At 46.3% G+C, this 25,290-nt stretch overlaps 3 protein-coding genes across 3 annotated transcripts; 2 read left to right on the top strand and 1 right to left on the bottom strand.

Moving 5' to 3' along the window:
* The first annotated feature begins 342 nt into the window (after positions 1-342).
* Positions 343-1,739, top strand: LOC123428268 (cytosolic sulfotransferase 8-like). The gene has a single exon (XM_045112460.1). The coding sequence runs from the start codon at positions 549-551 to the stop codon at positions 1,584-1,586; it is 1,038 nt and encodes a 345-aa protein (XP_044968395.1). The 5' UTR covers positions 343-548; the 3' UTR covers positions 1,587-1,739.
* Positions 1,740-5,212: 3,473 nt separating this feature from the next.
* LOC123428269 (cytosolic sulfotransferase 15-like) lies at positions 5,213-6,428 on the bottom strand. The gene has a single exon (XM_045112461.1). It carries the CDS (start codon positions 6,299-6,301, stop codon positions 5,324-5,326), a length of 978 nt encoding a protein of 325 aa, XP_044968396.1. The 5' UTR covers positions 6,302-6,428; the 3' UTR covers positions 5,213-5,323.
* A 5,125-nt stretch (positions 6,429-11,553) lies between these two features.
* Positions 11,554-16,572, top strand: LOC123428270 (superoxide dismutase [Mn], mitochondrial). The gene is made up of 6 exons (XM_045112462.1): positions 11,554-11,914; positions 14,078-14,124; positions 14,236-14,361; positions 14,451-14,507; positions 15,407-15,484; positions 16,184-16,572. The coding sequence occupies exons 1-6, from the start codon at positions 11,635-11,637 to the stop codon at positions 16,274-16,276; spliced, it is 681 nt and encodes a 226-aa protein (XP_044968397.1). The 5' UTR covers positions 11,554-11,634; the 3' UTR covers positions 16,277-16,572.
* Positions 16,573-25,290: the final 8,718 nt, after the last annotated feature.

Here is a 25,290-nt window from a genome sequence, read left to right as displayed (position 1 = left end):
CAGAGATGTTGATATGGACATATCACCGCTGATATGGACAGATCACCGATGAGTGCGATCCACAAACACACAGTGAATTGAAAATGCTGGAAAGTGGGAGCTGACACAGAGATGTTGATATGGACATATCACCGCTGATATGGACATATCACCGCTGATAAGGACAGATCACCGATGAGTGCGATCCACAAACACGCAGTGAATTGAATATGCTGGAAAGTGAGAGCTGACACAGAGATGTTGATATGGACATATCACCGCTGATATGGACATATCAGCGATGAGTGCGATCCATTTGGATATACATATGTGGGCTGCAGGTGTATCATGCCGTCTTCCCTATTTTCTACTAAGTGTTTATCAAGTGGGCTTCAGCTGAAGTTCCAATACTGGACGTGCGTTTCTATATGTGCCCTATTTTCTTCTGTGATCTCTCTCAGAGTCAGACGCCAGCATTCCACCGCCGCTCTCCTCTTCTTCCATCCAAGGAATCATCTTTACCATACGGTAGATATTTTTTGTGGCGCATAGTAGATAAGTAGAAGAGCATGCCGACCTTGTCTTCCATGGCGACTCCAGAACAAGGGCCGGTTCCTTTCGTGGACACCCTGCTTGCCGGCACAAACCTCGTGCCCTCGCCGCGGCAGCAGCGGGAGGAAGAGCATGCCGACCTCGTCGCCACCCTGCCGAGCGCACTGGAGGCCAACGGTCTAAAGAAGCTATGTCTTTACCAGGGCTTCTGGATACGTGATATCCACGTACCGGCGGCCATCGCCCTCCAGCGGCGATTCGAGCCCCGCCCCGACGACGTCATTGTGGCCAGCTTTCCCAAGTCCGGCACCACGTGGCTCAACGCCTTGACCTTCGCGACGATGGCGCGCAGGGCATACCCTCCCGCCGGCGCCGACCACCCGCTCCGCCGCCTGAACCCGCACCAGTGCCTCCCTTTCCTGGAGGGCCTCTTCCAGGGCGGCCGGGAGGCGGAGCTCGAGGCGCTCCCATCCCCGCGCCTCATGAACACGCACATGCCGCTCCCAATAATGGTGCCGTCGGCCGTGCCAGGCTGCCGGGTCGTCTACGTCTGCAGGGACCCCAAGGACATGGCCGTCTCGGCGTGGCACTTCCTCCGCCGCCTCCGGCCGGACCTGGACTTCGCCGTCGTCTTCGAGTCCGTCTGCGACGGCACGATGGCGTTCGGCCCGGTCTGGGACCATGTCCTCGGCTACTGGCGCGCGAGCATGGCGATGCCGGACAAGGTGCTCTTCCTGCGGTACGAGGAGCTGCTCCGCGACCCGGCCGAGAAGGTCCGAAAGCTGGCGCGGTTCCTCGGAACGCCATTCTCCGCAGCGGAGGACGAGGCCGGCACCGTCGACGACATTGTCCAACTCTGCAGCTTCGAGCACCTCAAGGGCCTGGAGGCCAACAAAACTGGCTGCTTGGATCCCCTTCTCCCCGTCCCGCGTGATGCGCTCTTCAGGAATGGGGCGTCCGGCGATTGGGTGAACCACATGACGCCGGAAATGGCGAGCCGTCTGGACAAGATCGTCGCTGATAAAATGCGCGGGACAGGCATTACTTTTCAGTGACTTTTGAACTGCTCACGTTGTATCATGGTTTTTATTTCTGAAGTTTATACGAAGTCATGGTAGCCGGCCGAGCAAAAATGCTGAAATAAATCAAATAATGCGAGCACGGGATTTAAATCTCGCGAGTTGGGAATGCAACAATCCCTCTAACCATCCAACCATAAGTTGGTTAGTGATATATTCCTGGATTTGCCGTCTTTTTTCCTATTATTTTTTAGATTTTTTTTTCCTATTATCAGAGCATCTACAACCATCCATGGACGTGTCTGACATGTTTATTTTGACCCTTCATTTATGCTTGCATGCATTTATGTTCATACATTCATCATCCTCGTGTTATCTTAGTATATCATTGAGTTTGTTGTCCCTATGCATATGCCTCTCCCGGCACCGTCACCGGTCTGCCTTGTCTCCCGTGGCCTTAGGGCCATGGTGGCGCGATTGATCCAGGCCCTTGCCGGCGGGAGTGCTTTGTTTTCAGTTGTTCCTTCGTGCTTTGATAGGGTTAGTGTTTTGGACGATGGCGCTGCTCCCTGTAGATGAAAAGAGGTTCTCCCAGCATAGCCCCTGTTCTGATGGTGTGTCTACCATCGTCGGTGGGCGTGTGGAGTGGTGTCTCTGGCAGATCTATCATTGGTGGATTTGCTCGGATCTGACGGTAGTTTGTCTACGTTCGTGTGTTTTTGGGTCGGATCCTTCTGATCTACACTACTCTTCGGCGGTGATTGATGTTCTGTTGTGTTGGCCTGGTCCTATGGGGTCATAGCACGATAACTTCCTGACTGTCTACTACAACAGTAGCGCGCCTTCGGCTTGTTTCAGTGCGTGTAGCCATTGCTAGAATGTTTAGGTATATGGATGTAGTTTTCATTATTTCTGATGTTCGTTGTACTATCATAATTGAAGAAGAATAGATTAGAAGTTTTTTTAAATGCATGTGATTGATGAGGATGGAGATAGAAAGAGAAAAGAAATAATAAAAATATAAAATTGATCTGTGGTAGGCCGCATCCTACGTGGAGGACTGTCTGGACATCCCCATATTATCCCATATTTGGTGTGTGTATGAGAATTTTTGGACAACCCATTCATATGGATACAAAGTAAGGGTCCGGGACAGTGCATTTTTTCCTTCTTCTTCTGTCTTGACAGTGACTACGATGTCTGGTTATACATTTTTTTAACATAGTACAATCGACGTCGCTCACATATATGAGTATACACTCACTCTATGAATACATGCACGCATATCCTACCCCTATGAGCATCTCCGGGAGATTGAGCCAACACATGCTCTTGAGATTGATGAAGTCGTCACAGACGTCTTTAAAGTCGACAGAATCGTCTCCTTCCGTTTTGTCGAAAGACCTGAAATAAATTCAAAAAAATGCGAGCACCAATGTCATGTCTAAGACTTAAACTCTGATAAATAAAAAATATTATTGTTCGTCTTACCATCAAATAAAAACTTGGTTCGCAAAACAAGACAGCACTTGACGAACTCGACAATCAGATCACATTCATCTATAATTTAGTCATAAGGATCAGATCAATCTATATTTTAAATTATACGGAGCAGATCTACCTGTATTTTAAAATTATGTGGTTCAGATCTGCATATATTTCACACTTCGCAAGACAAAAGATCTACCTTATATATTTTAATATATGGATCAGATCTACTTATATTTAACCCACATCTTTTGTCGCTAAAAAAAGATTCTCTTCAGGCCTTGAAACTTGATTGAGCAAAAATACTCCTGTACTGACAATGATATTATCCAGTCTTCATCCGGAACGACTCTTTTTTTCTGATAATACTACACATGGTAATCAGACACTCCTTCTGAGCTCTCCTCGGGATTTGTCATTTGGGGGTCTGATTGTAGATGTTTTTAGTAGTTTGGTGAACTGGTTGGTTTATTGATCAACAAATGTGGTTTCTTCCCCGCCACCTTGTTGGTTTATGAATAAGGAAATGATGTTCGCCAGTTATTCTCAGTTATTTTCCTGAAGAGAAAAGAGGTGTGAACGAAAAAGAAATTGGCCAATACTCCCTCCGTTCGAAAATACTTGTCCTAGAGATGAATGTATCTAGGCTTATTTTAGTTATAGATACATTCATTATATTCATTTTTAGGACAAGTATTTTCGAACGAAGAGAGTATATCTCACTATCCAAGCACCTACTCATAAAAATGGCTGCAAGTAATCTAAATAGGAACTGGATACATGACACATAATAAACAAAAATGCTACACTTACGGGCAAGATACGGATGAAACATACGGCAGAATTGCTGCCGCTTAGCCAATCCCTCTGCCCCGCTGATTTTAAGGGTGGGCCCTGGTGCCCCAAGTTTCCAGTAAAAATGGACAGTCGAGTCCGTAAGTTACTTTTCGTAGCTTCCGTCCGTAAATCTAGCAAAGCTCCATAATAAATGGTCATCATATTAGAACAACTCCACTCGTCTAATCTCGGTCGGCATCACATGTGCATCAATGGATGTTCTTGGCTGTGCGGACGGCCCTTGGCGACATTCACCCCCTTGCGGTTTGTGCATGGTATTCACTCCGCATGGCAATGTCCAGGTCCAGATAGATCGTGCTCACTCTCATCATCTTGTTGCCTCACCAGCCTCGGCATGGGTCGCCGTTGCTCTTTCCTCTTTTTCCTTTACTTCGGTCATTCGTGACTTTGCTTTTTGCAGGTGATATGTTGTGTGTTGAGCAGGTGAGATATGTTTTGTGTTGGTTGATTGTGTACAGCGTAATCATATAGAAATAGTGGGTGTATGTTTTTTGTGTTTGTATCACCTTAATCCTACATTCCAAGTCAATGAAAAACGTCATTTACCAGAAATAAAAACTCCCCTCGCCAAACACGCCGTGAATTAAAAAATGCTGGCAGGTAGTAGCGGACATAGAGATGCTGCGATAGACAGATCATAGATGAGAAGTGGGTGGGATCCATTATATCATTTGGATATACATATGTCATATGTGGGGCAGCATGCAGGTTTGTGTTGGTTGCCCTATTTTCTACTGAAGGGGCGTGTATGGTACTGGAAGTGTGTTTCTATTTCCGCACTATTTTCTCTAATCTCTCTAAGACTCCAGCATTCCGGCGGCGCTCTTGTAAATCGAAGTGCAATTTACAACACAAGAAATAATGACTCTCAACGAATTTTTGATTCAGGTAAATCGAAGTTTAAGGTAATGTAAGAGTTGAAATCAATTCGCATGACTTAAAATGCGGAGCAAGTGATCACAAATACGGAGGTTGGCATAAAGAAACACACGTTGTGGAATAATGATGCTAGTGCAATTGTAGGGATGAGCAATACAAAGATTGAAAAAAATAACTTCACAAACACAAAAGGAGACGCTAGCTTGATATGTTTGCCAAAAAAATGAAATCTGAATACTACTCCATTCGTTTTTAAATATTTGTCTTTTTAGATAATTTTTTATGAACTACATACGAATGTAGATAGACATCATTTAGAGTATAGATTCATTTATTTTGCTACGTACTTCTCGAAAAAAATTAGACAAATATTTAGGAACGGATGGATGAGTAGTAGTATATATTGCTCTTTATAAAGTTAAAAAAAAAGAGCAAGCTGATCATAACCGCAACTCCTATTGCAGTGCAGATTATTTATTCTTATCACAGTGCAGATAGATTCCATAATACATCAACATCATATAGGCGACGCAACACAAGAATGCATCTTAGAACTCTAGACCAGATCCTTTGAGCTTTTCCTCCACGAGGCGATCCATTTTCTCTCCCATTTCTTTGGTCATGTGGTTCACCCAGTCCCCAACCTTCCCTTTCCTGAACAGTGAGGAGTGCTGGATGAAAATCTTGCCTCCCGCTCGCTCCGCACCGCCTGTCTTGTTAACGTCTAGGTTGCGAAGTGATTCGAAGCTGCAGAAGCTCACAACCTGGTCGACAACCCCGCTCTTCTCCTCCTCTTCGGTGAAGGGCGCGTCGAGGAAGCTCGCGAGCTTCCTAGCAACCTTGAGTGGATCCGACACAATCTCTTCGTACCTGAGAAACATCACCTCTTGCGGCCTCGCCAAGCTTTCTTCCCAGTACTGGAGATAATGGTCCCAGAAGGGCCCGAACGGGGAGAAGCCTTCGCAGAACATGGTGAAGGCGTCGTCCAGGGTGATGGGATCCCCTTTGCTCATCTTGTTGTCGAAGTGCCACCTTGACACAAGGGCGTCTTTGGGCTCGCGGCAGAGGTACACGACCCTGCAGCCGACGGCGGAGACGGCCGGCGGGAGCAGCGAGAGTGGGAGGTGGGTGGAGAGCAGCCTCGGCGAAGGGAGCGTCTCGAGGAAGTCGAGGTCGCCACCCACGGCTCCGATGAAGGGCACGACCCGCTGCGGGTTGCTTGTGCGCAGGGGGTGGTCGGCGTCGGCGAAATCGTAGCGGGAGCGGGTGGAGATGGTGAAGGCGAGGGCCTTGAGCCAGGTGGTGCCGCTCTTGGGGTGGGTGGCGAGGATGATGTCGTCGCGCCGGGGCTTGAAGTTGTCTCTGACGAGCATGAACTTTTGGGCCATGTGTGATCTCAGCCAGAAGTTGTTGTGGAGGGTGAGTGGCGTCGACCATCCTTCCCTTGTGGGAAGTGTAGCTACCAGAGCTTCTTCAGATGGGTCGTTGCTGGAGCTCTCTTTGATCTTAGACTCAACTTGTGCCATGATGAGAGGGAGTGAGAGGTGGAAGAGTGTGTGTGGGTGGGTCGACCTGTTTGCTAAGAGATCTGGGGGTATTATATAGAGGTAATTGGGTAAACCATGAATGGCTGGTAGCAGATGTTGTGTTACTATGGTAGCAGATGACTGGTACAGTTTTATATAGAGGTAGGTAGGTAACCATGAATGAGCGAAGCGTGGGGTGCCGAATTCTTGAGAGAAAGCCAGGGGTGCATGTGCTAGCTAGCCCTACCTACGCACCACAGCGACGCCTTTGGAATTCGGGCATTACGGTGGCCTTTGTTTGGGCTCTACAACATCTCGAACAGCCGCGTTAAACTAGCGTCCCACAACAAATAAGGCCATTTTAGCGCGCCCAACGCGGCGGGTGGCGGCATATGCAGTTCAGCGCGTTCGCCGAAACGCAATCGCGCGCCGCTTATTTGCTGCGCCCGCTCCCGCGCGCTGGACTCTCGCGCGCTCGCTCTCCGACTTCCATCCCCCATCCGGCCGCGCCGCCACCGTCGCCCGCGCCCCCCGGCGACCGTTCAGGCGCTTCCCCGGCCTATCCCCGCGCCGCCGCGCTTCCGCCCCACCCCCTCCTAGTCCCGTCGGCCCTCGCGCGCCTCCGTCGTCCGAGTTGATTTATTGTTTGAGGTGTAATGACTATTTATTGTTGATTTATTTTGTCTGTTTGATCATTTTTGCTCCTCTTTTTTGAAATGTATATGTGGTTATTGCGTGCCGCGCGTGCTGTATTTTTGCGCGCTGCTGGAGCGGCGCGCGCTGCATTATAGCGCGGCCGTTGGAGCCAGCGCTGGCGGCCGCGCTAAACCGGCCGAAGTGCGCGCTGCAAACATGTTTTTTGCGCGCAGCGCGAAGCGCGACTGTTGGAGATGCTCTTAGCTAGTGATTCCTGGATTCTAGCTACTCTGGAATCAGATTATGAAACAAACAACAGATTCGCATCACGGCTACGTAGAATCGATTCCTAAAACTGCACTACTCGCAGCCGAAAGTCAGAATCAGCGATTTCGCTGATTCCCGAGCTGCCACTTACCCCATTCCAAATACAGGCATTCTTCTAACCATTATTACGATGGATATGCCACCGCAGCCCAAACCCATCTCTCCCTTGAAACAACTCACGTTCGTTCTGGTCTTCTGGACAGAGGCTCTCGTTCGTTCTAGGTTTCCCTCGCCGCCGCCGCCGCCATCGTCGGGCCCGTTGCCACCCCGGCGTGTGGATCTGGCCCCTCCGCCGTCCACCAAGCCGCGCCTTCCCCATCGCCTCAAGTTGCGCCAGCCCCGTCGCCGGCACCGTCATCTCCAGCTGCGCCTGCCCCGTCGCCCCCAAGCCTTCAGCTGCGCCCGCCCCGTCGTCGGCCCCAAGCCTCCAGCTCCGGCTCCGTCGCCCCCAAGCCTCCAGCTGCGCCCTCCCCGTCGTCGGCTCCTGCTGCACCGCTGCCCCATCCCCATGAGAACAAGGTAAAGAGAGAATATGCGTCTTGTTAACAGTATTTGCCTGGTCTGTTTCATGCCGTTTATTTCCTGAGCATGCGTGTGTTGTGCCATATGATTGTTCCAATTGAGAGAATATGCATCTTGTTAATATTATTTGCATGCTAAATATTTATAGATGTCAAAAGCCAATTGGAGTTCAGAAATGACCACGATTTTTTGTAAACTTGCTGCCAATGAGAAGCTAAAGGGGAATAGGCCTAAAAAATTCTTGAACCCGGCTGGGTACAAGAATGTAGAAGTTGGTTTCTTACAGCAGACCGGAAAACTTTACAGTAGGTTACAGTTCAAAAATAAATGGGGGCAGTTTGAGGACTTTGTATAGGGACTGGTTGATCCTTAAGAACACATCAACTGGCCTAGGTTGGAATGATGAAACAAACACAGTGATAGCTGATGATGAATGGTGGAAAAAAGCTGGTGAAGTAAGCCATAAGATCAAATAGTTGTGTACCTAATATTTCACTAGAATTGTTTGTTTACATGTGTCAAACGGTTTACTTATTCAGGAGAACAAGGACTTCTTGCAGTTTCGTAAATGTGGTCCACATAATTTGGAGGAAATGAGTATCATGTATGAGAATATCAATGTTACTGGAGAAAGTTCTATGATGCGAGGTTGTGAGCATGAAGTGCTTGATCTTGAAGAGGATGAAATTGAGGAGATAGAACTATATCCTATCCAAGCCTAGAAGGCAAAGAAAGGGCTAGTGAAGATAGATGGTACCTCTAGTAAAAAGAATCCCGTTCAAAGGGACTTCAAGCGCATGGTTGACCACTTGATTAGTGAAGATGCGACGATGAGCTCACATAAGAATAGTGTTGCTACTGAAATTGAGAAGATAATGGAAGACGTTGTCGCATGTGGAGCAGATGAAGAAAGTGATGAGTACTTCATAGCAACCAAGTTGTTTGCAAAGTTTGAAAATCGTTGTTTCTTTAACAATATGAAGACTAGCGAAGGGAAGATGAATTGGCTTAGGAGGATTCATGAAGATCTAAATAGGCGCTAGAAAGTGATTGACTTGTTGAACTATATTTCCATATCGTTGTGGGATGGCCAGGGTCAGCACATGACACAAGGATATTCAGAGATACTTTGGTGAAGTATGCAGATAGGTTTCCACATCCACCTATAGGTATCCACTTCATTTCCATATCGTTTTAGTTACCTTGTTGATCCCTTGTTGTGATGAATATTACTTTATGCAGGGAGGTACTATCTTGTTGACTCGGGTTATCCCAAATGTGATGGATATTTAGCTCCATACAAAGGGCAAACGTACCATGTGCCAGAATTTCGTCAAGGTCTCCCACCAAATGGAAAGAAGAAAACATTTAACTTTGCACATTCATCTGTACGCAATGTTATTGAGCGTTCATTTGGTGTCTTGAAGATGAAATGGCGTATTTTACAAATTATGCCAAGTTACTCTCCTGAAAAGCAAGCTCGATCATCATTGCATGCATGGCACTTCATAATTGCATTAGAGAAAGCAATTTGAAAGACTTGGAGTTTGACAAATGTGATCATGATGAGAACTACATGCCAGAGAATTTACATCCCCTACCCACAAGACATGTATCGAACATTGTGGTTGGTGATGATGCGACCATGAAAGCAACTTGTGAGGCGATTGATGACGGATCAAGTATAGTTTCACATATTACTTGATGAGACTTTGATGAATGTTGAATATTTTGGATGATATGCGTATGTATGTAAGACTATGGTTAGTGCATATTTTAAATATATTGTGTTTTTGTGCTAATTCAAACTTTATCAAGTCAAAACGGATAACATGCAGTTAATCTACATATAAGCATCATAGTCAGCAGTCGAGGGCGTTACTGACATTTCACAACAGCCACAACTCCTAAAGCTGACACACAATAAAGTAAACAAACAACCAGATTTTGATTCTCAGAAATCAAGAGCCACAACTGATTCGCAGGAATCCATAGCAAAGTGATTCTGAGGAATTTGTAGCCCAAACAAAGGTGAGGTAAGAGCATCTCGCCGAAAAACCATTCCCCACGTTGTTATTTTTTTTCGTTTTTTGACGCCCCAGACACACGACATCTATTGAAGAGGGACAAGCCATGTGCCGCTGCCATCAATCAATCAGACCTTATAAATCAGCTCCTGCAAATGCTTGCGGACGCGTTCACGGACACTAACCAATCATATTTTAAATAATGCATTTTATATCTAGATATTTTAAATTAGAAATCTCAAATCGGTACTATTACATGCAACGTAAATCTGATACTCCCTCCGTCCCAAAATAAGTGTCTCAACTTTGTACTAGCTCTAGTATAAATTTATACTAAGCTTGAGACAGTTATTTTGGGAGTGAGGGAGTACTAAATAGGGCTCGTCCGGCTCCGTTGTGCCCTTGTCCGGCGGCTTGTTGCGTCCCTTATCGTGTCGGTCCGGTAGCCGGCGAGGTAAAGTAGGACATGGAACACTAGCCGACTCACGGGAGTCGACCTCCCACCATCTCTCATGCCCTACTCTTCCTCGTCGGAGCCAGTAACCCTCTCCTCCTTCTTCTTCCTTGGCTTTCTTCTCTTTTTCGCAACTTGTTTAAAGTATGTTCTACATTTTTTGTATGCACCAGGAGCACTTTTATTGACATCAAATTGTTTTTAAATACATGATCAACACTATTTTCATACCCATCTTGTGGATAATCGTTTCCTACCATCCTGTCATAGTTATCACCACTTGCGTTTTGTATGTTGTATGTATTATCTATCAAAATAAAAAAATATGTACGTGTAATATACACTATAAGATTTTTTAGGTAGTATTTTGTCCATATATATTTCTCATATACAAGACGCACATTTGCCTATACACATTGAACATTTTCATATGCTTGATATATTTTTCAATTAGTTGATTAATATTTTTCAAATATTTGATTGAAAATTTTAAAAATACATGTTCAACTTTTTCATACGCATTGTATTTGTGTGTATACATTTTTGGTATACTTGAGAAACATTTTGTCTATATACCTTAACATTTTCCAAATTCTTTATTAACATTTTTAATATGCTTAATGTAAGTGATTTTTCTAGTATATATTCAGAATATTTGGAAGTATATTTTTCTAAAAAAATAAAGCAAAAGGAAAACGTTTTTTAGACAAAAAAAGAAGAAAAAATATTAAAAAAACAGAATAAAGACTAGCGCTTCATGGCCTGCGGTCTCCCCCGCGCTGTGCCGTTATTTCATGGAAGGGCCATGACGTGCCAGACCCTTTTATAGTTGGGCCGTGCCTCCGGCCCATATGGCCAGGTCTAGCAGCATCGATCTGTATTTGTGTGTACGCATTGTATTTGTGTGTACACATTTCTCGTATACTTGAGAAACATTTTGTCTGTATATCTTAACATTTTCCAAATTCCTTATTAACATTTTTTAAGATGTTTAATGTACGTGATTTTTTCTAGTATATATTCAGAATATTTGGAAGTATATATTTTATAAAAAATAAAGCAAAAAGAAAGGAAACGTTTTCCTAGACAAAAAAGAAAAACGTAAAAAAAAACAGAATAAAGACGAGCGCTTCAAGGCCTGCGGACTCCCGCGCGCTGTGCCGTTATTTCACGCAAGGGCCGTGACGTGCCAGACACCTTTTATAGCTGGGCCGTGCCACCGGCCCATATGGCCAGGTCTAGCAGCATCGATCTGTACCACCACCCACCGCTCCATATCGCGGCGGCATCCAGATCCGTCCATCCCATTCCCCAAATCCTCCACGCGCACACACACACACACACCAGAGACGAAAACACAACCAGCCATGGCGCTCAGCACGTTGGCCACGAAGAGAACCCTAGGCCTGGCGCTCGGCGGCGCGCGGAGGGGCGTGGCGACGTTCACGCTCCCCGACCTCCCCTACGACTACGGCGCGCTGGAGCCGGCCGTCTCCGGCGAGATCATGCGCCTGCACCACCAGAAGCACCACGCCACCTACGTCGCCAACTACAACAAGGCGCTCGAGCAGCTCGACGCCGCCGTCGGCAAGGGGGACGCGTCCGGCGTCGTCCACCTCCAGAGCGCCATCAAATTCAACGGCGGCGGTAAAAGCCCCTCTCTCCTCTCCTCTGGATGCTCCCTTGGTCCGTAGGTTCGGATGCTCCTTTGATTCGATTTCTAGTACCGGGCCAGAGGAATTCGTGCGGTATCCAGTACCAGACGAGTATCTGCAGAGTGAAAAGCATAATAATAATAATAAATATATGAGATGAGGGCGGCGTCTTCCGCAACCGCGAGACCAGTGACCGACGGGCATTTGTTGTCCATTAATTTCTGTCTTTTCTGAAACCTCGCTCAACTCATCCTATTTCAGCGATTCAGCCGCGCGTGACGAATGATTTTCCTCTAGCTGCTCTCCAGCAGCATCTCTGAACCTTGTGGTGGTCTGTAGTTCTGTTGGTCGATAAAATGCAGTGATCAAGGATAACCAAGCAGAATACTACTATTCATGAGTAGCATTATCCTTGGCACATGGTTTCATGGGCCTTTCTGGGCAGCTAACTACGAATGAAATCTGTTACATTTGGAGGAAATATGGTTTTCTAATTCGAGCTGTCTTTGTCAAATTTGAACCCCTTGCTGCGCTTCTCGTGTGGTTCGTCCAGATGCTGTGGTCGCTAGTATGGAGGTGATGCTGATGTCGTTTTTTTACAAGTTGATGTGGAGTCATTGCGTTTGTTTGTTAATACTGATCTATGAGGAAGAGTGTTGTGCTCCCAGAGTGTAGTATTATTTGGTGCTTTTAGGATCATATCATTTCTAGGTTTTTAGATGGTGGGGTTTTTCTTAAGTCGTGGTTTTATGTTAAGTTGTGTGCTGGTGGTCCAAAGGCCCACTAATGGTGCTGATTCGTGTTATCTGAAATGGTTGCTCCTGAGTGCATAATTTCATAACTTTTTGTGCATTCTATGTGTATGAGAGTTTTGGGTTGTTATTTGATTTATTGGTGTTAACTTGGTTGTGCTTTTATGGACTGCTTTTATGGATTCGTTGCCATATGGATGCTTAACTGCAAGTACTTCATTAATCATGATGGTATGCCACTACTTCATTTATCATTAGCTATATGCATAATTTAGTTGGGGATGTCTGGGAATACATTTTTTTCGTGCTCCATCCATAATCATAATTGTGGTTCGGTTGCAGTGGATGTTCATGTGTATATTGGTTGGTTCATGGATACATTCCTACCACTGATGTTGTGAACTGTGCTTAATTTTAGGACATGCTGGGGTTCAATATATTTTTTGAATTACTGGCACTGATGCTTGATGCTGACAAACAATATAAGTGGCAATGTAATAAAAGTTGTGAACTGTGCTTAATTTTAGGACATGCTGGGGTTCAATATATTTTTTGAATTACTGGCACTGATGCTTGATGCTGACAAACAATATAAGTGGCAATGTAATAAAAGTTGTGAACTGTGCTTAATTTTAGGACATGCTGGGGTTCAATATATTTTTTGAATTACTGGCACTGATGCTTGATGCTGACAAACAATATAAGTGGCAATGTAATAAAAGTATAAATCCACAAGCTGCTGAGATATTTTGTATTTTGCTCCACTTGGTTTTTGTAGTTTGAAAGAATTGCTTGACATGCCCATTGCTTCTTTCGCAAAACCGACCATGTCTCAACCTATTCAACCTCAAGTATTGCCCCATAGGTTTCCTTTCAATTGTTATTAAAAAATCTAGGGATTTGAAACTGGTCGAACTTCTACATTTGGGGATTAGGTGCTTGTGATGCTTCACGGCTCGATTAATATTTTTGATGATACCTTTTTTTACTTCTGATGGAATCATACCAAAGTATAGTTTTTGTGCGTGCATCCTTAGGCACCGAGACACAAAGTTTGTGTCTTATTGGATTCTATTTCCTGATCATATCTGCACATTAAAGTAGGAATTTAGGATACTACCATGTGACAAATGAGAGATATAATTTTATGCTTCTGCTAAAATTCCGTTGATACTCGTACGCATTTATCCTGGCTTCTCACTTCGTTTTATGAGGTCCTAAATATTAAATTTGTTAACAATTACCAAGAAATGCTTTGCAACTAGAGATTTCGTAAGGACGTGATGCTGAACCTCTTGATTACAAAAATGGCGACCTGAAATAAATTCATTGGCTTGGTGTTGTTAAAATAATATTCGTCTAAGCCTATCATTTATTGATGTAGGCGATTTACCATGTTGCAGGTCATGTTAACCATTCAATCTTCTGGAAGAACCTCAAGCCTATCAGTGTAAGTATCTAACCAATACCTTTTGCTCAACCACAGCCACACCCTTTTTCTCTTTTTTTCCCTGTTAAGACTTCCACCATTTGAACAGTAAAAATGTTTGGTGTTTTACAGGAGGGTGGTGGTGAGCCACCTCATGGCAAACTTGGCTGGGCCATTGATGAGGATTTTGGTTCTATTGAGAAACTTATAAAGAAGATGAATGCAGAGGGTGCTGCTTTACAAGGGTCTGGATGGGTGGTATGTACATTATGCCCTGTCTCGTCTGCATTACACAGTATTTTATCTGGTGAAGTTGCTTTGTTAATATTCACATGTTTGTTATGCAGTGGCTAGCTTTGGATAAAGAGGCCAAAAAGCTTTCAGTTGAAACTACTCCTAATCAGGTGAAAGTTCTCATCCTTACTTGGGTCATAGTGTTCCTAAAGGACAGTTTATACAGTCTTCACACCAATTTACAGTTCAATTCATTTCTACCATTTCCCCGTTGTGCTGCGAATGCTTGTTAATCCATCCATAAGCAACTAAGCATGCAGTTAAAAGATAACCATATTTCTGAAAGTGCGATATTTCTCACTGCTCTGTACCGCTATAAAGATCACCGAGCTGTCACTGCGATCTAACCCCAGGCCTCATACGTCATCCTCACTTTTGTTCGTTGGAGAAATGGTCGCTAGTGAAATCTCATAAGCAGTAGGATATTCAGTAAAAGCAGTACACATGCCATTGGAACTAATTTATGGAACTGTTGAGATGTGATAATAAACAGGGTAAAAAAATGCTATGACAAACAGGGGTGGTGTTCGGGAATTCACTTCACAATGCTATGTAAACATTACCTGGTTCAGTAGTCACCTGCAAGGCCGTAGAGTTCTTAAAGAGATAAGAAGGATGCCGAGCTTCAGTTTGATAAATAGTTGAAACATTCAAGCAATTCTTATACATCGACTTCTAAACATATTTGCATTCCTGTTGCTTTGCTTTTTTCCACTTGAATTCTGCACGTAGCGTCTTGATGAGACCAATCTATTTTAGCTGAGCTATGCGAAATTGCAACCCTCACAATCACGATGAGGGCATTTATAGTTTTGTTTTGCATCCTACTTTGATCAACTTAAGAAGTTTTTATTGCCATGTGTGAACTCTGTGTATGAAGTTGTGTTACCGCAAATACTCCCCATGTGTGTGTGGTGCCTGGGGTAGGTAGTATAGTTTTTTCCCCTTTTCATGCTTGAACTTTGAGGTAGTTTCCGTGTGCATACAACTTACTTATTGGACCTTGTAGGACCCTCTTGTGACCAAAGGCGCAAACCTGTATCCTTTGTTGGGAATTGATGTCTGGGAGCATGCATACTACCTGCAGGTAATCTCATTTTCGAACTGAAGGCTACTCTGTTTGCTCTAATGAGCTGTCATGTTGCCATCCTTCTTTTTTTAGAATATGCGTCATTCAATCATATTCAGTAAGATTTCACTTGGTCTTTTTTCTTATTCTTTCCCATTGTTCTGTATTAGTAGTGTTTTTGCGACGAAGCTAATGCCTGAAAACTATCCAACCATTTTGGACATGCTAATTCCCAGTACTGTAGGGATTGCAGTATTCCCTATGGTACACCTGTATTTCTATAAGGCCCTTGCTGAAAGCAAGACTACTAGAGCCCGCGCCCCCTTTTAAAGGATAACATGAGTAGAATAGGAGCGATGTCAGTGTGCTCCATGGTCATATGTTGAAAAGGTAGAGAAAAACATGGTTTTACTATTGAAGGTTAGTTTTGCAATTGTATAATGCAAGATTACAGCCCCTGTTGTGGTAGATTTAGATTATGTAGCCCGAAACGGGAAATAATCAAAGCATAATTATGAACCCAACGTATCAACCACTGTTGAACATACGTGCCAAAAATGTTTAAAGCATGACGCACATAGCAGGCACTAAAGTATTATTCTGCCGGTCTTCTAAATTGAACTATTTATTTTGTTTTTATTGAGGCGAATGGATATTGGAATGATCGAAACGTCTTTCCCAGTGCTAAGTTTATATGATTATTATTTGCGATTGCAGTACAAGAACGTGAGGCCGGACTACCTGACCAACATCTGGAAGGTGGTGAACTGGAAATACGCAGGAGAGGAGTATGAGAAAGTGCTTGCGTGATTTGATTTGTGAGAATGGACAGACAGTACCTCGCTCTTGAGTTTCCGGCTGTTGGATCTTTTGTATATGCAATAATAAAATCGGGCAGTACTCCACTGTAGGGGCCCTTCTACTCGTACATTGCATAGAGGTGGACTAATGTCTAATGCACAGTACAGTGCCTGCCCTGTCCATTTTGGTACTAGCACTTACGTATTACTGTGCATGCGTGTTTAATACAGTCATTCGACTGTCATGTCCTTTGTGCGCACGTATTGGTGTGGATGGGTGATAATAATCTGCCCGGCTTTCGATCGTGTGCTGATGTTATCGTGCATGGATTAAGCACCCCAAGCTTACTTTTCACTGATTTTTGGGTGTGCGGTATTTGATCTTGCTACTGTCCTGATTTGGGTCATGCCCTTGAAATAAACTCTCCTCTTGCTCACGCTGTCATTAGCAGGCATATATATACTGTCATGCCGATGTTGCAAAGCGTTGCTAGTTTCTTCGAAGGGCAATATTTTGGGAACATTTCTCTATCATTTTGTTCAATTACTAAGAGCATCTCCAACAAGCACACAAAAATTCTACGTCCTAAAATAGTTTTAGCGCGTCAGCCTAGCAACTTTAGTGCGTCGGGAGCAACATTGCTTTAGCAGATGTCCAAAAATGTGCGTCCAAAAAATCGTAGTGTAAACTTTAAGCGCGCATAATCTGGTATAAAAAATATGTTGCGCGCGATAGCGTTTTTCAGCGTGTGTTCAAAAGTTTTTTAACATGCGCATTGTTTTGCAGCATATGTTGGAGATGTCCGACGCAAAAAAACAAATTTTGTAACGCGTCGAGCAGTTTTTAGATGCATCTGTTGAAGCTGTCCGACGCAAAAAAAAAATGAATTTTATAACGCGCCGAGCAGTTTTTGGACGCCTGTTGAAGATGCTCTAATATGAAGATTCATTTCGGAGCAGATTTGGGAGATGCCCAATGATCCGTGGCCGGTTCAGTTGAGGCTACGATCAAATCGAGTCGGGGAGTACTAGTTCTTGTGTGGCGAGAACAAAAGTGATCCTTTTCTTTTCCTTAGAGGGTGTTTGTTTCTAGTGACTTATTGGTTTAGGGATTCAAAAAAGTCCCTATAAGTCCCACCTAAACCAAACACAAGGGATTTATTGAGACTTATTGTAGTGATTGAGACTTATCAAATAAGACTCTCAGGGAGGAGCTTATTGGGACTTATCCCGAGCCGAACCTACCCCGCGTCGCTCCAGGCTCGTTCCCCGCATGCCGCCCAGCCTCTCGGTCCAATCGCCGCCGCCGCCCCGCCTCTTGCCCCGTCGCCGCCCCGCCGCTCGCCCCATCGCCGCCCCATCGTCGCCCCGCCTCTCGCCCCGTCGCCGCCCCGTCGCCGCCCCGCCTCGGTTCGTTATGCCTCGGTTCGCTGCCCCGTCGCCGCCCCGCCTCGGTTCGTTATGCCTCGGTTCGCTGCCCCGTCGCCGTCCCGCCTCGGTTCGTTCTGCCTCGGTTCGTTGCAGCGGTGCCTTCAATCGTCGGACAGGCCCTCTCCTGAGCCTCGTTGCAGCGGTGCTTATCCTGCGTGCAATTCATTTGTATGAACAAGGGTTATGTAAACAAGTGTATTATTAGGTGCAACATGGACTTATAAGTCCCTGAAAACAAACATGTAGGGACTCGGGACTTATAAGTCCTGTAAACAAACAGATAGGGATTTATGATTTATAAGTTGGGACTTAAAAAAGTCTTAGGACTTATGAAACAAACAGGGCTTTAGATCACCTTCAAAGTGGACGGTCCATATTTCAACCTTGAATTATCATCAAAAATCTAAACCGTCTATTTTAAAACCTTGAACTTTCTTAGCCGGACAAGTAACACCCGTTGACCGGTTCGAGGCTGATTTTGACTGGGCCTCGTTAATCAACGAAAATGAAAAGACAATTGGACTCAAATCTTGGGCGCGCTGCATCTGGACCGCACCCGTACGTGCAGCACGACGGACACTGTCGCTTCCTCCGTGTCCTGGAGTAGGAAAACGTTCATTTTAAACCTTGAACTGATAATGCTTCGGCGAATCGAACCCTGAACTCGAAATCCCTGTCATTTGTATCCTAAATTCTTAAAGCCTGGTCTAAATCAAACCTTCACAACGATTCCCAAACGGGTATTGCCGACGTGGCAGGGATTGCCTTGATGGGTCGTTTCTCCGCGCACTGGGTTGATAATAGTGGGCCGGCCCAGTTCAGCCCTGTCCCCTGCTTCGTTCTCTCCCTGTCCCTTGCTCTTCCTCCTCTTGCAACGGCAATGGCGACAGGCGGTTGATCGGCGACGCAGCGACGGTTGTGACGACTTGAGGACGCGTCGAACAAGCAGATACTCCTCTCGATGACCTCCTCCCCTGGTAGTAGTAGTTCCTGGTTGTTCCCGCATTAGGGTTAGGGTTTTTAGGTTCGAGTTTGGGGACGACATTGGTGGCAGAAAAGTTGCGATTGAGAGGAATAGGTTGATATGCTTGATTTTGACCGCATTGTGTGTTTATTTCAGTTTAATCATGGATCCGACAAAGATTTTGAACGTTCGATTTCATATTGGAGGGGACAAACTGAGAACCATTCCCTCCACCTCTCAGCCTACGCACTTCATCTCGCAGATCTCCAATCAGATCACTCAAAAACTTCGGCAATGGATCATCATGCCATTCAGCAAATCCACAACCACCATGCTGTTCATTTGTAGTAACAGAAATGAATCAGTGGGGAGGGAAAAAAAAGAAAAAGAAAATCAAAATGAAACTCACCATGGCATCGACGGAGGAGTAGTACCTCCTGCCTGGGTTAGGAATGCTCCAGGAGATCCACCTTGGTGCCTTCCGACGAGGATTGCACCAGCAAACCTTCGCCGGCTCGTAAACCATCGGGCTCTCCCTGTAGGGCACCGGCGACCTCGACTCCTCCCCTCTCCTTCCTGTGGCTCGACGGAAACCAGGAGCAGCAACAGCAGAATGACCCGATGACCAAGACATCCCCCTGGATAGATCAGCCGCCGTCCTGCGCAATCCGCCGCCGCGCCTGCCAGGATCCGCCGCCGCCGCCCCTAACCCTGCTTTGCTCTGGCCTCAATTATCTTGCTCTAGCCTCGTCTATCCCCGCACGTTGCGGTTATAAAGCAAACTGCCCCACCAGACATAAAGAATCCTGGCCACGTCATCATGTTTACCTCAAAAACGCTGTGAAGGTTTGATTTAAACCGGGATCTAAAAGTTTAGGACACAAACGACACGGATTTCGAGTTTAGGTTTCGATTCGCCGAAGCACTACTATTTCAAGGTTTGAAATGGACTTTTTTCCGTGGACTAACCTAAGCTTTGCATCGCTCCTACGTACGTATGTACGTGTACAGCCACCGGCCGTGTGGCCTAGTGCTAGCTAGGCTTGCTAGAATACGTGCCTACCGTGTGACAAGTCATTTGTTTTCCCACACGTACGTGCGTGCCGTGCCACTCACACACACTACTCATCGGCCTCTCTCGTCAGTGACTTGTACAGTACAGAACATCACGACATGCATGTATATCCTGCTCGTCGACGGTCTCCCATTCTTATAATGTTAGCGTAGCTAGTAGGCCAGTGGTAGTAGCACGTAGTACGACTCGAGTTCTCTAGTCAAGCAAGCATGCATGCATGCATGCATGCAGAAGCCCGGCCGGCGCCCATCACCTGCGTGCCTGCCCGACTGATGCATGCTACAGTGCTCTCTACCTGCCGCCATCATCAGCAGTAGTAGTATATTTCACCGTGCCATCGCATCCATCAGGTCGCCACCTGCTTTTTTTTTCCTCGTCAATTATTACCAGCATCACCAGTTCACCACACTGCAGGAAAATCTTGAGCGAGTACGTGCGTACGTACGTGTGCTTGATCGACTTGTTCTTTCAAGCAGGAGTGCATTTTTATGTGAACAAAGTTCTGTTGATGTACCCGAGCTTTTCTGAGAATACGTGAGTACACCTGTGTTTGGGGGCAATCTACAACAACTTTGTATGTGAGCGTAGAAAGAAGTAGGTGAAGAAGGCGGAGGCCAGGGCCCGGTAGCTCCATACGTTGGCACTTGGCAACAATAATGGGGGTAAATGACAAACGGTCGAAGATTCACTCGCTCTGCCAAACTTTTGCTGCACGCACACGCACACACACTCACTCACTCACTCTGAAAGCTGACAATTCATCACTTTCAATTTCTAAAAGAATAAGGGATTGAGGTAAGAAAGACAGCAGGGTGGGTTAAATTGTTAACCACTTGCGCCCTGCTCTATCGGAATGAGAATTTGATTCAGCTAATGATGCATAAATAGGCAGAGTCATTTATAAGCACACGAGGCAAAAGGAAGCTCGTCTTTCCGTCATGTAGATATAGTTAGTTTGATTCCTCGCTCTAGCCACTAGTCAGCATCTATCACCTTTACTTGACCGGAGCAGTGACAACGAGCTCAGCTGGAGGAGTATGCAGATCTAACAGGTAACAGATCACTGGTGGAATGTACACGAAAACGAGAAGAAAATGTAATGCCGCTATGTAATTTTCGCGGCAAACTCGATCTAATGGCCATCGCACGTAGTAAGTAGTTCCACATGTAGGTAGCCTCGATCGAGGACAGCATGGAGATGACTCCTTCAGCTCAAGGCTTCTGCAGCGCCGATTGCTGCTGCCGCTGCTCGGGCACCGTGGACTCCGGGCCGACGGAGTTGTGCCGCTCGGAGGGGCCGGACGGCGGGATGAGCCTCGCGCGCGGCAGCTCGTAGCCGCCGCCGCCGCCCATCGACGGCCACCTGCTGTTGCCGGCGAAGTCGACGATGCCCGACCTCGACCCGTCGACGCCGCGCGCGGCCAGCAGGAAGCCGGCGGCGAAGACGAAGAAGAGCAAGACCACGAGCGAGATGGCCGTGCGCCTCATGGTAACTCACGCCGAGCCACAGAGAAGAGGCTTGGTTGGGCTGGGATGGGATGGAATGTGGGAGCCTGAGAGGAGAGAATGGAAGAGAACGACGTGGAGCCACGTATATATACACGGACGGAGGGACGGACGGAGGGAGGAAGACGGGGGGAGGGAGACTGTCGGGCATGGGCGAGGTGAGGTCTCGTGCTCGTAGGCGTCCTGTGCTACTACGGCGCGATGGGACGAGAGAGAAGGAGAAGATGTGTCCGTGCGTGCGTAGCGTACGTGTGTGATCTCTTGTTCGAGAGTGAGTGCAACGTATGAGATGGTGACATGTTTAATTAATTAATGGGGCTGCCTCTCAAAGCTGGAGCGAGAGTACGTAATACCACTCTCACACACTCACATGTGTCGTCGTCACCATCTTCCACCGGTTCATCTTTCAGAGTAGATTCAATCACATTGTTGTACTATTTTGTAAGGTCTTTAATAATAATCAATAAAATAATCGCATGCATCTTTCAGATGCAGAGACCGGGGAGTCATCCTCCTTTTCTAAAAAAAAATAATGATATCTTGGTTTTCAGATTAGCATGGACTGGATAATTTGATTCGGCTGGAAGGATAAGCCTAGGCTAGCTTAGTTAGCTAGCTGATGATGAGGTCAGAGAGGAGAGATTACAGAGTGCAGGGGAAGCAAAGAATATATGCTCTCAACGAACGAAGCTGCTGGTGTGCAGGGGAAACGTCCGAGTACGTTTTTCTCCGTCTTTTGCAAGCTCCATGTACGATACGAACATGGTATTGCTTTCTAAAACCTCATACACTTCAATTCAACAAATAAAAAACTTCAGAAACTTAGATTACTTTATGGCGATGTAGCAAAACCAGACTTTTAAAATAAAAAAGGGTAGGAAACGTTATATAGATGTTCTGATGAATGGGGTAGAAGAGAAAAATCCAAGGAGCTTGTTGCTGCCTTGATTCCTGCCGAAGATGGATGGATTCGTTTTTCATGTTGAGATCGAGTAGGCACACGCTCCCGTACATGGCATTATAGCAGCTAGGACAGATCGAGACAATCAAATCCTACTAGCTTCGTTCGTTGTGTCCCGGCTGAGTTGGTGTCATGTCCTCCAGATGATAATGAACCACAGAGACAGAGGACTGTACGCTCATACGTACAATGAATGGAGTACTCGCTGTATCTAACGGGTTTCTGAAACGGGTCATGAGGGCTGACAGCTGAGCATGACAGTTCAGTAAGTGGCAAGACAGTCAGCCATGTAAGTCAACTCTGCAAGCAAACACACACACACACAACGGTTTCAGCGTTCGTACCGTCTCGATCGCTGCAAATCTTATTTCAGTATATCTCGAGCTTGGCAGCGTGCCTTCTATATTTCCCTGCTGAACTGAAGAAAAAAAAACGTTACATTTGGTTATCTAATTTGATAAATAGGCAAATCTATTACTAAGAACAAGGCTAATAGCATAGACATGGTTATATGTTGTTGTACGTCCCCCGCGCCCCTCCTAGGGCGGCTCGGGCGAAATCCTAGCCGCCATCGCCCCTGCGTCGCCTCCGGTCTAGTCACCTAATTTCGTCGGAGGAAGCTTCCGGGCGAAGCTCCGCATGGCAGACAATGGCCGACGGGTCCTCGCCTCCTGTCTTCTCGCGCGACGGGAGGCCTCCGACCTGATGCGCGTCGGTCGGCCCTGGATGACGGTGTTCAGTCGTCGGGGCTGCGGCGATTGACATGGTGGCAGCACGCGAGGCACTCGGGCACTTTGTGTCGGATCCGGCGATCACGACGGTGGTTGCCGTTGTATGGGCAACGACAGCGGCTGGCGCGACATTGGGTTCTCCCTATAGAGCCCAAAATCGGGGCGGCGACCCCTCTTCTTCGATGGCTGCGGACTTCATGGACATGTGGGGAGACTGGATTTTGAGGTGGTGACGACCTTTGTTGGGGAACGTCGCATGGGAAACAAAAATTTTCCTACGCGCACGAAGACCTATCATGGTGATGTCCATCTACGAGAGGGGATGAGTGGATCTACGTACCCTTGTAGATCGTACAACACAAGCGTTAGTGAAGCGGTTGATGTAGTGGAACGTCCTCACGTCCCTCGATCCGCCCCGCGAACAATCCCGCGATCAGTCCCACGATCTAGTACCGAACGGACGGCACCTCCGCGTTCAGCACACGTACAGCTCGACGATGATCTCGGCCTTCTTGATCCAGCAAGAGAGACGGAGAGGTAGAAGAGTTCTCCGACAGCGTGACGGCGCTCCGGAGGTTGGTGATGACCTTGTCTCAGCAGGGCTCTGCCCGAGCTCCGCAGAAACGCGATCTAGAGGAAAAACCGTGGAGGTATGTGGTCGGGCTGCCGTGGAAAAGTCGTCTCAAATCAGCCCTAAAACCTCCGTATATATAGGTGGGAGGGAGGGGACCTTGCCTTGGGGCTCAAGGAGCCCCAAGGGGGTCGGCCGAGTCCAAGGGGGGAGGACTCCCCCCCCAAACCGAGTTGGACTTGGTTTGGTGGGAGGGAGTCCCCCTTCCTTCCCACCTCCTCCTTTTTTTTCTCTTGATTTTCTATTCTTGGCGCATAGAGCCCTTTTGGGCTGTCCCACCAGCCCACTAAGGGCTGGTGTGCCACCCTCAAGGGCTATGGGCTTCCCCGGGGTGGGTTGCCCCCCCGGTGAACTTCCGGAACCCATTCGTCATTCCCGGTACATTCCCGGTAACTCCGAAAACCGTCCGGTAATCAAATGAGGTCATCCTATATATCAATCTTCGTTTCCGGACTATTCCGGAAACCCTCGTGACGTCCATGATCTCATCCGGGACTCCGAACAACATTCGGTAACCAACCATACAACTCAAATACGCATAAAACAACGTTGAACCTTAAGTGTGCAGACCCTGCGGGTTCGAGAACTATGTAGACATGACCCGAGAGACTCCTCGGTCAATATCCAATAGCGGGACCTGGATGCCCATATTGAATCCTACATATTCTACGAAGATCTTATCGTTTGAACCTCAGTGCCAAGGATTCATATAATCCCGTATGTCATTCCCTTTGTCCTTCGGTATGTTACTTGCCCGAGATTCGATCATCAATATCCGTATACCTATTTCAATCTCGTTTACCGGCAAGTCTCTTTACCCGTTCCGTAATACAAGATCCCGCAACTTACACTAAGTTACATTGTTTGCAAGGCTTGTGTGTGATGTTGTATTACCGAGTGGGCCCCGAGATACCTCTCCGTTCACACGGAGTGACAAATCCCAGTCTTGATCCATACTAACTCAACTAACACCTTCGGAGATACCTGTAGAGCATCTTTATAGTCACCCAGTTACGTTGCGACGTTTGATACACATAAAGCATTCCTCCGGTGTCAGTGAGTTATATGATCTCATGATCATAGGAATAAATACTTGACACGCAGAAAACAGTAGCAACAAAATGACACGATCAACATGCTACGTCTATTAGTTTGGGTCTAGTCCATCACGTGATTCTCCTAATGACGTGATCCAGTTATCAAGCAACAACACCTTGTTCATAATCAGAAGACACTGACTATCTTTGATCAACTGGCTAGCCAACTAGAGGCTTGCTAGGGACGGTGTTTTGTCTATGTATCCACACATGTAAATGAGTCTTCATTCAATACAATTATAGCATGGATAATAAACGATTATCTTGATACAGGAATTATAATAATAACTATATTTATTATTGCCTCTAGGGCATAATTCCAACAGTCTCCCACTTGCACTAGAGTCAATAATCTAGCCCTCACATCACCATGTGAATTACATTGTAATAAATCTAACACCCATACAGTTCTGGTGTTGATCATGTTTTGGCCGTGGAAGAGGTTTAGTCAGCAGGTCTGCTACATTCAGATCCGTGTGCACTTTGCATATATTCACGTCCTCTCCCTCGACGTAGTCGCGGATGAGGTTGAAGCGTCGTTTGATGTGTCTGGTCTTCTTGTGTAACCGTGGTTCCTTTGCTAAGGCAATGGCATCAGTGTTGTCACAGAACAAGGTTATTGGATTCA

This window comes from Hordeum vulgare, chromosome 2H (assembly GCF_904849725.1).
Source record: "Hordeum vulgare subsp. vulgare chromosome 2H, MorexV3_pseudomolecules_assembly, whole genome shotgun sequence".
NCBI lineage: Eukaryota > Viridiplantae > Streptophyta > Magnoliopsida > Poales > Poaceae > Hordeum > Hordeum vulgare.
This window is presented reverse-complemented; position numbering and strand designations above follow the sequence as displayed.

Excerpts from the sequence above, each read along its gene's own strand:
- LOC123428268 (XM_045112460.1), top strand. The coding sequence starts at position 549 with ATGCCGACCTTGTCTTCCATGGCGACTCCAGAACAAGGGCCGGTTCCT.
- LOC123428269 (XM_045112461.1), bottom strand. The coding sequence starts at position 6,301 with ATGGCACAAGTTGAGTCTAAGATCAAAGAGAGCTCCAGCAACGACCCA.
- LOC123428270 (XM_045112462.1), top strand. The coding sequence starts at position 11,635 with ATGGCGCTCAGCACGTTGGCCACGAAGAGAACCCTAGGCCTGGCGCTC. Across the intron at positions 14,362-14,450 it reads TACAAGGGTCTGGATGGGTG|TGGCTAGCTTTGGATAAAGA; the intron begins GTATGTACATTA and ends TTTGTTATGCAG. Across the intron at positions 14,508-15,406 it reads TTGAAACTACTCCTAATCAG|GACCCTCTTGTGACCAAAGG; the intron begins GTGAAAGTTCTC and ends TGGACCTTGTAG.